This window comes from Danio aesculapii, chromosome 13 (assembly GCF_903798145.1).
Source record: "Danio aesculapii chromosome 13, fDanAes4.1, whole genome shotgun sequence".
Classification (NCBI taxonomy): Eukaryota; Metazoa; Chordata; class Actinopteri; order Cypriniformes; family Danionidae; genus Danio; species Danio aesculapii.
Genome location: NC_079447.1, coordinates 30553972 through 30568949, shown reverse-complemented (window position 1 = coordinate 30568949; position 14978 = coordinate 30553972). Strand labels below are relative to the sequence as shown.

Genomic DNA, 14978 nt, shown 5'->3' with positions numbered 1-14978 from the left:
GATATCTGAAAACTGGACTGACACCGTTTTAATTTACTTGAACTTCTAATTTTGTTAAGCTGCTTTGACATAATCTACATTGTAAAAGCCCTATAGAAATTAAGCTGAATTGAAAATGTAACAAATACTCTGGAATTCAATGGTTGCTGGATTCCAAGATTTTTCAAAATACCTTCTTTTGTGTTTGGCAGAAGAAAGAAACTCAAGAGTTGAAATAAATAAAGGGTGAGTAAATTTTTGGGTTCATTTTTGGGTTAACTACCCTATTAACTAAAAATAACCTGCAGTGACAAGCAATTTCAAGACACACAGCAGTATCAGTATATCAACTCATTTTTATGAAAGCTGCTTAATTACCTAAAGTAGTGATGGGCTAGTTCTGGCTTAAATTAAGCTTTATTTGTGAAAGCAGACCTTAAAGAGCTAAACCATTTATTTGAGAGCAATATTATTCTTTTTCCACTTCTTTTAATGTGTAATACTGCTGTTTGAGAATGAACAATTCTGTAAAATTGCAATGCAGTAAAGTCCTCTCCAAAGGGAGTAAAGTCCCATTCACATTACCAGTGACATGCAGTAAAGCACCATGATCCCATAATTAATTTCAGTGGAAAGCTGATGATTTTTACAGACATTGACAGTGATCGTTGGTCAACACATATTATTTGTATGATGTTTCAAATTGTCACTAGACACCCTGAATGTTGAGAATAATTTACTTTATGTAAAAGAACTTAGAATATTACAAGCAATAAATAATAGATTGAACGAGTGTGTCATTGGAGCTCACAATTCACTGTCTGGTGTGCAGTAAAATAAGTGACAGAGATATTACTGTGGGTGTTACTGTTTTATATGATTGACTGTCACTGGATATGTGGATATAATAAATTAATGCACAGAAAGAGATGGTTTAGCAGTTTAACTCATATGTTGATGTTTGTTTTAATTAGTTTAGCACTGATTCAGTTCATATTACAGTTCACACTTCATAATGTTCATTATTAAGGACACAAAATGACATTTGTTTTTATTTAATTCTAATATTATAAAATATGTTATTTTATGTTATTATAAAATATGTTATTTTATGTTATTATAAAATATGTTATTTTAAAATATGAGCTATGTTTTGACAGCATGTGACTGAGTTCATCATTGATTTATTTTAGTAGTTTAATGAAACAAAACTCTATTATTCTTTCAATATTTCCTTGTCAAATAGGAATATATATATATATATATATATATATATATATATATATATATATATATATATATATATATATATATATATATATATATATATATATATATATATATATATATATATATAATATATATATATATTCAAATTTCAATCATGTTTAATTTGTCCAGACATGCAGTCTACCAATAACAACAGTGACAGCACTAACCCTAACCCTTAGGGCCATGAGCATCTTCACATTACAGAGGCTGGTGACATAAAACAACAAAGTCACTGGTTGATTGAACACAGTTTCAGACTGTTAACACAGATCTAATATACTGATACACATATGATTTCTAATCCAACTGCAAACATTTGCAAACATAACCAACATTATATGAACTTGAGACACAAGCAAAAACAGCATGTCCACCCATTAAATGATTACCGCATCAGCAACTAATAAAGACTTTATTTGGTTAATACATTAATCAATTGCTTGTCTTGTACAGTATAAATTGCTTTCAATTAAATGTGTCATAATGAATTAATTGCATTCCAACATCTTTCATCAGCTAGCTAATAATGTAATTTATGTAAATTATTTAAATAGGTCGAAGCTGTGCTCTTCAACTTCAACTTAATTAATCATTTGCTATGATATCTTGATGCTATGTCATTTTCAGACACATGATTATCATCTTATTATTACTCATGCTATGTTAATGAAGTTGACTTCACTCTTTCCCAGCATCCATTAGCTTATAAGCTCAGATATATTGGCAGAGGTATGCTGAGCGTCTCAGATCATGATTATTTAAGCTCAAAACCATTTCAGTTGCTAGCCAATGCCTGTCTTTGCGAACAATGTGCTGTTGGACTGTGATCTGTCTCTTGTATAGGTGGTCTATGAGGGCTGAGGCTTTCAGCTTAACATGGATAGACTGGTAAAGCCTGGTTCTTATGCTCCTTCAGCACTCTCTGTGGCTAATTTTTAACCAATCTGCTCCTCACACGAAGGGTGTCTTTCTCATTTGACGTTTCTGCTTATATATTCAACACTGATAGGCTAACCAATCTCAAATGTCAGACAACTGATGGCCGGCAAGCCGCACGTATGAAAGCCAGACTGTGATTGGGTGCTGATAAGAAGTACTATGATTATAGCATTCTCAAAAATACCCTCTGCCGTGTGTGCATTGGGTTGAATTTCACTGCATTTGCCAGCAGCCAGACATTACACTTAAATCCTCATTCTCTGTGAGTTTGTTCCAGTTTGGACTATATTTATCCTAATTTGAAAGGCTTAGTTGCTGGCTTTCCTTCACTTCCCTTTATCAAGATTGTAATTCTATGCTTTTTGTCTTGGCCTGTCTGTTTCTGCTTTGTAGGTGCTTATGTTCCCGAAGGGCTGTTGACCTCTTGTACCTGGGATTATATGACCTTCACACCCTCTGTGCGAGCTTACACTATGCTCCTCTTCATCTTCGTCTTCTTCATTCCACTCATCATCATCATCTATTGCTATTTCTTCATTTTCCGATCCATTCGCACAACCAACGAGTGAGTACTTTAATTCAGGTCTAACAATATAGTATGTCAGCAAGGTTTCATATGTTTGAATGTCGTTTGATCACACACTCACCTGCTACTTTATTTGTTTCACCATTTTTGTACCAAGTTGGCCCCTCTTTGACTTCAGAAATGTCTTGTGGTAAAGGTTCAAGGAGGTGTTGGAAACATTCCTCAGAGATTTTGATAGCATCATGTGGTTAAACGCCTGCATATTTTTATATGAATCTGCTTTTTTCACCAAATCCCAATGGTGCTCTGTTGAGCTGAGATCTGGTGACAGAGGCTATTGAACTCATACTTTTGTTCAAGAAAACAATTTGAGATGGTTTGAGCTTTGTGGCAGTCTAGCCATCACAGGCTGAGATCACTGTGACCATTTAGGGATGAACATGGTCAGCAACAATATCAACTTTAACAGTTACTTCTCATTAGTGTCAGTATAGGGTGCTCATTCAGGATAGTGCTGTGCTCTTAATGCGAGCCTCCTGTAATGATTACAGCTCCGCAGATGAATTTGTCACATCTTGTATGAGGGTGTAGTATTGGTGTCCCAATTTTAGTGGAATAATGTAATTCCTACCCCTTTACACTCTGTTTCAAGAGTAAGGGGTATGTGTAGGGGTTATACAATAGAACTAGGGCTGGGCCTTGATATGTGTTGGGTGTTCAGAGATGTTCTTCTGCAGACCTCAGTTATAGTTAGTCAGCTTAAACCAGTCTGGTCATTTCCTCTAACTTCTGGCATAAACTCCACAAAGAACTGCTACTAACTGGATACAGTGCATCCAGAAAGTATACATAGCGCTTCACTTTTTTCCACATTTTTTATGTTACAGCCTTGTTCCAAAATAGATTAAATTAATTTATTTCCTCAAAATTCTACACACAATACCCCATAATGACAATGTGAAAAAAGATTTTTTGAAATTGTTGCAAATTTATTAAAACTAAAAAACCTGAAAAATCACATGTACATAAGTATTCACAGCCTTTGCTCAATACTTTGTTGATGCACCTTTGGCAGCAATTACAGCCTCAAGTCTTTTTGAATATGATGCCACAAGCTTGGCACACCTGTCTTTGGGAATTTTTGCCCATTCCTCTTTGCAGTACCTCTCAAGCTCTATCACTTTGGATGGGAAGCCACGGCATACAGCCATTTTCAGATCTCTCCAGAAATGTTAGGTCTGGGCTCTGGCTGGGCCACTCAAGGACCTTCACCGAGTTGTTGTGAAGCCACTCCATTGATATTTTGGCGGTGTGCTTTAGGTCATTGTCCTGCTGGAAGATGAACCGTCACCCCAGTCTGAGGTCAAGAGCACTCTGAAGCAGGTTTTTTATTCAGGATGTCTCTGTACATTGCTGCATTCATCTTTCCCTCTATCCTGACTAGTCGTCCAGTTTCTGCTGCTGAATAACATCCCCACAGCATGATGCTGCCACCACCATGCTTCACTGTAGGGATGGCATTAGCCTGGTGATGAGTGGTGCCCGGTTTTCTCCAAACGTAACGCCTGGCATTCACTCCAAAAAGTTCAATTTTAGCCTCATCAGACCAGAGAATTTTGTTTCTTATGGTCTGAGAGTCCTTCAGATGCCTTCTGGCAAATTTCAGGCAGAGAGTGGCTTCCATCTGGCCATACCATACAGGCCTGATTGGTGGATTGCTGCACAGATGGTTGTCCTTCTGTAAGGTTCTTCTCTCTCCACAGAAGAACGCTGGAGCTCTGACTGTGTGACCATCGGTTATTGATCACCTCCCTGAATAAGGCCCTTCTCCCCCGATCCCTCATCTTAGATGGCCGGCCAGCTCTAGGAAGCGACCTGGTGGCCACTGTGCTCATTGGAACTTTCAGAGCAGCAGAAATTTTTCTGTAACCTTCCCCAGCCTTGTGCCTCAAGACAATCTGTCTTGGAGGTCTACCGACAATTCCTTTGTCTTCATGCTTGGTTTGTGCTTTGACATGCATTGTCAACCCTAGGACTTATATAAACAGGTGTATGCCTTTTCAAATCATGTCCAATCTATAAACGAATTTAACACAGGTAAACTCCAATTAAGCTGCTGAAACATCTGAAGAATGATCAGTGGAGACAGATTGTACCTGAGCTCAATTTAGAGCTTCACGGCAAAGGCTGTGAATACTTATGTACATGTGATTTTTCAGGTTTTTTATTTTTAACAAATTTGCAACAATTTCAAAAAATCTTTTTTCACATTGTCATTATGGGGTATTGTGTGTAGAATTTTGAGGAAATAAATTAATTTAATCCATTTTGGAATAAGGCTGTAACATAAAAAAATGTGGAAAAAGTGAAGCGCTATAAATACTCTCTGGATGCACTGTATTATATAAAAAAATATCCAGAGATTGTTGTGCATGAAAATCCCAGTAGATCAACTATTTCTGAAATACTCAAACCAGCCTGTTTGGCACCAAGCAATAACCATGCCACGTTCAAAGTTTTTTGAATTAGTTGTCCCATCCATTCTAATAATTGTCTTGACTGTATATACTGTACATGCCTAAATCTATTGAGCATCCGTTGGCTGATCAGATATTTGTGTTATCAATCAACTGAACTAGTGTACCTAATAAAGTGACTGGTGAGTGTATGTGACAGTAAAATGTAATTCTGTGTTTCAGTAATTTTAAGTTATGACATACTATGTTGTAAATAAGCATTTAATGGCACTAAACAACTGACAAGAAATTATTGTTGTTGAACTGTTTTTTTTTTCTTTGCTAGAGCTGTGGGCAAAATAAATGGAGATAACAAACGAGATTCAATGAAACGATTCCAACGACTGAAAAATGAATGGAAGATGGCAAAAATTGCTCTCATTGTCATTCTCATGTATGTCATCTCCTGGTCTCCATATTCAACTGTGGCACTGACAGCCTTTGCTGGGTAAATGAATCTGCACTCTCACATAGCATAACATAATGTAATGTAATATACACTTTTATGTAATATTTATGCAATATACACCGTTTATGTATCTGTTCATGTTTAAAGTCGGCATGAAATGGAAGTTAAGACCTTTTTTCCCATATTGTGATATTCATTCAATTGAAATGGTTGTGAAATGTTACGTAAATTTGGGGCAGTGCATAATTTTGTCCTTTGGGAACCAATTGGATTGTTGGGAGATGGGTGTTGCTAACAAAATGGAGGAAGACTGATGAATGAACGAAAGCAGGGAAGAAACGAGACACGTACTGAAATCCCTGTTCTCAAGGCATTCCATGTCATGAAGTATTGAGAAGTTGTTTCGAGGGGGCAGGGAAGGTTATGGTATAATTTGAACAAAGATTATGAGGCCAAAACATTTTTATAAAATAATGAAATGCAGAGGTACATTGTTTGCAACAAGCACTACAACATATACAATTAAAAATAAGAAGAATACATTTTGATTTCATGCTGACTTTAAAATTACAGACACTCTATATCTGATAAAATAGTGCAGACTGTTCTTTTGAACTTTTTATTCATTAAACAATTTGAATGAGAGTATGTTCAGCATTGATAAAAATGTAAACATCATATCAGCATATTTTTATGATTTCTGAAGGTTTTATTTTATAAAGTAGATGCAATCTTAGTGAACATGTGGCTTCTGTTAAAAAAATCACAGTTCAGAAATGAGTACTCCCAAATTAATATGTTTGGGAAAAATATTAAATAAAATTTTAATAAACAAGAAAAATCAAGAACGTATAAATTATTACATTTATTTGTAAATAGTTTTTGCAATAACTTGTTTGAATTTAAATGTAGTATCTTACTATTCCTAAAGATGTTCAATGACCAAACTCTTATTTTAATAGGTTTAAATGTTCAATAAAACTGTTCTGTTTAAATGCACCAAAAATGGTTGGCTAAATTCACTGTAAATAAATAAAGATATTCATTTTCTATAGGGAGTGTACTCATTTATGCTGAGCATTATATACAGTTGAAGTTAGAATTATTAGCCCCCTATTGAATTTGTTTTTCTTTTTTAAATATTTCCGAATGATGTTTAACAGAGCAAGGACATTTTCACAATATGTCTGATAACATTTTTTCTTCTGGAGAAAGTCTTATTTGTTTTATTTTGGCTAGAATAAAAGCAGTTTTACATTTTTTAAAAGCCATTTTAAGGTCAAAATGATTAGCCATTTTAAGCTATATATTTTTTCGATAGTCTGCAGAACAAACCATCATTATACAATAACTTGCTTAATTACCCTAACCTGCCTAGTTAACCTAATTAACCTAGTTAAGCCTTTTAAGGTCACTTTAAGCTGTATTGAAGTGTCCTGAAAAATATCTCAAATATTATTTACTGTCATCATGGCAAAGATAAAATAAATCAGTTATTAGAAATGATTTAATAAAACTATTATGTTTAGAAATGTGTTGAAAAAAATCTTCTCTCTGTTAAACAGAAAATGGCGAAAAAATAAACAGGGGGGCTAATAATTCAGGGGGGCTAATAATTCTGACTTCAACTGTATATATGTATATGTTTGGTAAACCAGAAGTAGACAGTAGATATTACATACAGTATAGCACATAAATTAATGATGCACATAAATGAATGAAAATATACATGTGTTCTTGTGTGTTTCTCAGGTATTCTGATATGCTCACACCATATATGAATTCAGTGCCCGCTGTCATTGCTAAAGCTTCAGCGATCCACAATCCCATAATCTACGCCATCACACACCCCAAATACAGGTACTTTTGTATGTATTTTGTAAATACAGTCTTTTGTATGTTCAAGATTGGAACCACACTAGTTTATTTTCACCACGTTGTGGTAATGAAAGTAAATGGTACTGTAAGAGTTTAAGTTTGACATTTTAATAGACAAAATCACTTTGCATTAATGCAGATCATCAGTCAGATTAGATTAGATTACCTTTTCTGGCCCCATTAAGACTAAACACTAAAGGCAGATTGTGATTGTTTTAATTTTACTAGTGTGTCGCTCACTGAGCCATTAAATCGCACATTTCAGAAACAGGCCTAGCTTCTGGGTTAAAGTGTGAAGTTCTGTTTTTGATTGATTTAATTAACCTGAATATTCATTTGAGCATGAAGAGTGATTAATGCAGCACAGGGTGTCCTGATGGTTTGGTACTGTGTCATTTTGATTTGATTTTCTCCCACAAAATTAAACCGAAGCACTTTCATGTATGCAATGACAAAAGATTTATTTTCATTTATGTCAAAATAATTCATGGGGACAATTTATTTAATTGTTCTGCAATGCTCCATCTTGGAAAATGTTAACATTAGCCTGATAGCACTGAAAGTTCCACCCTACAAATCACCATTCAAAGCCACCCACCATTCTCAACGCATGAGTGCGCACTATACAACATCAATAGAATACATCTTATAATAACAATACATGTACAAATCTATAGTGCAATTACAATATTAAACTTAAATAAGAAGGTAATGCGCCAACGACATAATCCTTTCTACTCGAACAGGGTGTGAGGAGGTATGCTAATACATATTTTGCAGGCAGGCAGGACAGCCTGTTGTAATGTTTGGACCAAACGTTTTGATTGGACAATCTTTTCTTGGTCCTACACCTTCCACAGAATATTAAAATACATATTACATTTTGACCACTTAATTTAATGATTGCCATACCCACATAGCAAAATATCTCTGGCCCAGCTCTGGCCCACATGCTGCAGTGAATTACGGTACATGACTGGACTAAGTCTGGCTTCCAGACAAGGGCCAAACATGGACCATATCTGGGCCAAGTCTCAGCCAAGTTAATAACTCAGCCTGAACAGCGCCAGATACTGTATGTTGGTGTGTCACTGCAATGAAATTGATAACCCATGAATCATTGCGCTTTAGGCGTGCTTTTTTTCAAAGCGACCTAGTTGGTACAATTTATTTCTTTGTTTGAAAAAAATACAAATTTATTTTAAATGTGGGTCAAGATAACATCTGGGCCAAAAACTACATTTTACATCAGGTCCAAGTATCGTGTGCCACCTTAAAAACGATGCCACCTCTGCCAAACCAGGGCCATGTTTGGCCCACATGCTGAATGCCAGTGCAGGATGAATGCCTGCTGTGCCAGATTTGTGCCAAATCTGGGCCAAAATTCTTTGCTACCTGGGTAAGGACGTGAAGGAACTTGGAACCAGCATAACAAAAAAATGTTCTATAAAAAAATGTAATCTAAGGTGAAACATCTTGTCTATTAAAATGTAAAGTTTTATATATGTATAATATTTTAAATTAGGTTTTCTTTTTCACTATATTTGATTAGTTTTTGTTAAGTAAAATCTATTACACTTATTTTTTTCTGTTTTAGTCAGGTTAGTACTTAACATGTCTAACTCATTTCTGTTTGCAATCAGCATTTTGGTTTTTAACTAATACTTACAATTTAAAATCAGCTTAATTTTACTTACTAAAATGTTCTTTAATAGATTCAGCTGTAGTTACCAAGAACAACCAGGGAACAACTCTTGTTCTCCAGTTTGATCTCATTTGTCATTGACATTAATTAATAATTTGACTGCACAGATGTGGACCCTGAATATGGATCCATCATGTCTAATGTGTCTTATTTCTACATCTCATCTGTGCCTTTGTCAGGTTGGCCATTGCAAAGTACATCCCATGTCTGCGTGTGCTTCTCTGCGTCCCCAAGCGTGACCTGCACTCCTTCCACAGCAGTTTAATGTCCACACGCCGCTCCACCGTCACAAGTCAGTCCTCTGATATGTCTGGACGCTTCCGTAGAACCAGCACCGGCAAATCCCGACTGTCCTCCGCTTCTGACAGTGAATCTGTGAGTATGATGGATTGAAGGATCTGGAGATTTTATGGTTAGACAATGTGATTGTTATAGCTGTATTTAAACGGCTGTTCATTCAACTATTTAGGAGGGATTAATTGTGTTTAAGAGGTGCACTGTAACATATTTATATTTATTTTTTAATTATATTTAGCTTTTTTTCACATTTTTTTTCTTTAATTACCACAACTGTTTCTATTTTCCTAAATATCATCTGTAGACTTCCTGTTTCTGTGACACTTCCCCTGCAGAAATATGCTTTGGGCTCTGATTGGTCAGCTAGTGTGTTATTATTGGCTAACCACCTAGTGCATGTAAACATCGCACCAGGGGGTGGAGTTTATTTAAATCCTAGACTTTTGTGTTGTCACAAACTCAGAAAGAGTCTTGTTTGTTGTATTCCTTAAAAAGACAACTCTGAAAATTGTACTATCTTCTTTTGCATTAAAGTTTGAGGGTCATAACTAGGCCCACACGGAATCTGCGCGCGCAGAAATCCGCACATTTTTTCACAGATTTCCACAGATTTTTAGCCAATCATTGATTTTTTTTTTATACTTGTGTAAATGTGTGTAAATATATATTTATTCAGTTTTTAAATTAGTTTCAGTAATAATATTGAGTAATATGAAAGTGTTCATTTGATCGATTTTTAGTTTGTAAAGTAATAATTTCTTTCTTTTCGTAGATCTATCATATCAATAGCAAAAAATGTCCGCAGATTCTGTCTAGCCCTAGTCATAACTTACGCTAAAACTGAAAAATCACACACTAACTAAGGTTTAAAAATGAGACATTTTAATCAAGGAGCCCTTTGATGAGTTGTTTGAACTCCTCAGGGCTGGACAGACACTGAAGCTGATCTGTCGAGCATGAGCTCCAGGCCTGCCAGTCGACAGGTGTCCTGTGATATCAGTAAAGACACTGCGGAGATGCCAGACTTCAAACCATGCAACTCATCCAGCTTCAAGTCCAAGCTCAAAAGCCATGACTCTGGCATCTTTGAAAAGGTGACCTCACAGGCTGAGTGTTTTCAATATGTGGCAAGTATCGGTGGAATAGTACAACACATTTCTCTGTTCATGATGCTATTTGTGTCATCACGGGTCCCATTTGCAACTGGTATTAAAGGAATGGTTCACCCAAAAATGAACAAGCTGTCATCATTTACTCAGTCTCCACTTTTTCCATCTTGTTTTTAGAACAGAAAAAGAAGATAGTTTGAAGAATGTTGTAATTCAGTCATGGCCATTGACTTCTATAGCCTTTTTTAAAACCAACATTCTTCAAAATATTTTAGATTGTGTTCAACAAAAAAAAACTCAGTCTTGGAATAAGTGGAGGGTGAGTAAATAGCTAATTAGTAAATTTTCATTGTTGGTGACAATTTAACATATAATAAGTGGCCACAAATGACATATTTGAGCACATTTTTTATGAATTAAGATTTTATTGAAGACAAAGATTCATGAAAAATAATAATAATATAAAAAAATAATAATAAATAAATAAAAAACCACCTTCATAACAAGCCATTCCTAAAAACTTATTTACAAAGACCTGTTTGAACAACAGAGTATGATGAAAAGCAATATTAAAACATTATATAAAATAATGCAATAGTCCACGAGGTTTTTGTCAAGGGAACAGATAAAAGGATGCCAGATTTTATCAAATTGCTCAAGTTTTCTTTTCAAACTGTACCTAATTCGCTCCAAATGTAACGCAGTAGTCAATTATCCAAGCCACAATTTACATGTAGGGGACTCCTTTTTCTTCCAAAACAGTTGCGGTAACTTCTTGGTTGTAGTTAAGCTGTATGAGAGCAGTTTGTGTTAAAAAATACTTGTTAATACCAGGTATAAATAGGAGCCATGAGTCATAAAACAGAATGCTTTTCACATAGACAGAGAAGAGAATAAATAAGAAACAATTGTAAAATGTATGTCCTCTCAAGCCTTACCAGAAAATACTGTATACCCTAATTCTTTACGCTTAAGCACATTCAAACCAGACACACTTATAAAGAGAGTTTAATAGTTAATGTACCACTACTGTATGGCTTTATACAGAAAAAATACATGTTTAATTTTCTGTGTATTTAGAAAGAATATGCATGAATTCTTTAAGTACATCTTATGATTTTGTTGGTCGTTTTGGATGATGTTTCTTTTTTTTACTCTAATGTATTAATATTTTTTTAATAAATTAGTTTGTTTAAAAAAATCTCACTGACTGCAAACTCTTGAATGGCTTTTTGTTCTTGTTATTGACTCACTCTCATATTTCTGATCTAGAGCTCCTCTGATGTGGATGATGTGTCTGTGGCCGGAATCATTCAACCTGATCGCACTTTTTCAAACGTGAGTCATTTTCGTAATATAACATAACAATCATTAGTGCTACTCACCAGTTGACTGCTAACCTTGGTAACGATATGATTTAGCATTAATATAAAATTGCAGGTTTTTTTTGTAACTATATAAATACACAAAAAATATTCACGCAAATATGTGTATGTAAATACAAATCTGGCCCAAAATATTACTAATAATAATGTAAAAGCATTAAAAAACATGCTTGATTCTTTTCTTAGAAAATACATGAATTAGTAACACTAGAAAAAAAATAAAGTTTTTCTCTTAGCCTACATTTAAAATCTTTATTTTTATTTTTGCAACATAATATTGTCCATAATACTGGCATTTCCATGAATTAATCTAATGAAAGAGACCCCTCCTCCTCAGCCAATCACAGCGCATAGTTACTTATCCTGCTTATATCATCCATAGCGGTGAGCTCAACTCTTTACGTACTGTACAACTTCTCTTTGTTACTTAGTAAAAGTTTGTCTCCGCAGCTTTGTGAACACATTGTAAGTGGTTTTTATGTCTATATAGAAGAATTCTTGGCAGTATAATGTTTTGTGGGTGACCCTTTGCAATAAGGTTTCATTAGTTAATGCATTTAATAACATGACGGTACATTAGGTACATTCAAATCAAGACTTAAAACACAGCTGTTTTGCTGTGCGTTTACCAAATAAGCACTGTGCTATGTCTAACTGATCACACTATTATGTCTTTCTTTTCTTTTTCATTCTTTTATAAGCTGTTTTAACACCTATTTTTAATTCTTTTAATCATTTTTATTTTCTTGTTTCTTTTATTCTTGTTTATGTAAAGGACTTTAAATTACCATTGTGTATGAAATGTGCTATATAAATAAACTTGCCTTGCCATGAACTAATTATAAACAGTACTTCTAATCAAAGTTCAACATTTATTAATGCATTATTAACATCCAAATTTATACTTGTTAACTTTAGTTAATGCATCATGAGTTAACGTGAACTAACAATGAACAACTGTATTTTTGATTAACTAGCAATAACTAACATGAACTGAAACAAAATGAGTGTGCCTCGCACAGGTGAGTGGGATTGACAAACCACCTGTAAAAACACAATTTCATCTCTCTGACACTTTAACTGACACTTGCACCAGTTTTGCACATTTTCACAAGACTACAATAAGAAAAGAAATTGTACTATGCGATTAGAAAGTGTGCTTCACACAGGTGAGTGGGCTTTACAAACCACCTGTAAAAACACCCTTCACTCTTCTCTCTCTAAAAAACACACTTTCTTATTTTAGCACCAAATCTTCTAAGCACTAACAGTTCTTCTGAGATAATTAGAACTTCCTGTGTGTACTGCCTCTTCTTGTTGAATTGCTGAATGTCTCCTCAGTTGTTAGTCGCTTTGGACAAAAGCATGATCCAAATGACTAAATACTGTAATAAATATATTGTTCATTGTTTGTTTTTGTTAGTAAAAGCATTAAATGACTCTAAATAACACCACCTTATTGTAAAGTGTTAACATTTTGTGAATAAATAAAGGAAAGCTGGACAATTGAAACATTTAAAAGCATTTAAATATTAGTATTGTAAATTTGCTTTCGTTCAGTTACTTCACTTGTTATTATTGCAATACATATAATGCAGTAGTATAATGGCATTTTACTGATTGATAATAATTGTAATATTAATAATTACAATAATAATTGTAATCGCTGCCATTAGATGTGTTTTGTTCATTTGTTCTGCCTGTTTTCTGATTAAAATTTTGCACATGGTTGTTAAAAAATATTTATGGCTGTTACTACTGGCAGGTATGACCCTGCCTACCCACTTTAATCTGTTGTGGGTCCCGTAGGCGGTACGGTTTTGTGAAATTGGTTGACCACAGGTAGATTGTGTTTCTGTGGCCACTGGCCGAGCGACTCGCCCAAACAGTAATTTTTTGACATGAAAAATCTGCAAGGTTATTTAATTGGCAAGAATGTCTTCTGTTTAATGAATCACAGTGTGCTGTTGTGAAAACAAGAAGGTAATTAGTGAATAATTTAGAATTTTGATTGCAGAGTAAAAGTGTATAATAAAATTATGCTTCCATTTTCCCACTAAATGCCTCAGTTCTGCAGAAGTAATCCTTGTATCCTTGAAAGTGTATCCTTGAAAGAATCATTCTAACAAGCATCTTTCGAAACATGAATGCTTATTAATTAAACTGACAATTGTGCCGTCAGTGTTTGCTTACAGATGTCATGTTGAGCTTGATTGCAGCAGAGTTTTAACTTTCAATTGTGGTTTAATGTACAAGAAAGGCTGAAAAAGTTCAAGTTAATCACAGAACAAAATTTACTTTTTTTTAGGCTGGGGACATTACAGATGTGCCCATTTCAAGAGGTGCGATTGGTCGGATCCCCAGTATCGTCATCACCTCTGAGTCCAGCTCTCTTCTGCCCTCGGTTCGTCCCACTTACAGAATCAGCCGCTCAAACGTGTCCGCTGTTGGGACCAATCAGGCCAGGAGAGACTCACGTGGAGGAGTCCAGCAGGGGGCAGCGCATCTCTCCACTGCTGCTGAAACACCTGAGTCTGGCCATATAGACAACCATCGGCCTCAGTATATCTAGTGCTCCACTCAAGCTTTGTTTCAGGGTTCAGTGAGTTTTCCTGTTCTTTGGTGTAGACGTCTAGTAATGAAAAAACAGAGAGGTGGAGGAGGTAATCAGTCTTGTGTATTGAGAATGTAAGTCATATACAGTAGTACATTTATGTTTATCTTTTGATAACCTCATGTGTTATGTATATCTAGCAGTTTTACTCCAAGTTCATATTTAATAGACCATGATTTCAATCTGGCAAAGTGATTTGTCATCCTTAGAGACTGGGATGCAAGGTGAGAAACCAAATGTTCAACAAAAAAATTATGTTTATCAGTTTTAACTGTACATTTACATGACAACTGTGTTTTGAGGGCTTGAAGAATAATAATATAATTATTCCTTCATTCATTTTAATTTG

At 34.9% G+C, this 14978-nt stretch overlaps 1 protein-coding gene across 1 annotated transcript in view; it reads left to right on the top strand.

Annotated features, from left to right (window-relative positions):
* The window catches only part of opn4a (opsin 4a (melanopsin)), a 47674-nt gene extending 33087 nt beyond the window's left edge, over positions 1–14587 (top strand). Inside the window, exons 5-11 of the mRNA XM_056470914.1 lie at positions 2584–2755; positions 5519–5680; positions 7394–7501; positions 9404–9599; positions 10445–10615; positions 11903–11968; positions 14324–14587. Coding sequence (XP_056326889.1) covers positions 2584–2755; positions 5519–5680; positions 7394–7501; positions 9404–9599; positions 10445–10615; positions 11903–11968; positions 14324–14587 — 1139 coding nt within the window. The remainder of the gene's footprint in view (positions 1–2583; positions 2756–5518; positions 5681–7393; positions 7502–9403; positions 9600–10444; positions 10616–11902; positions 11969–14323) is intronic.
* The last annotated feature ends 391 nt before the right edge of the window (positions 14588–14978 follow it).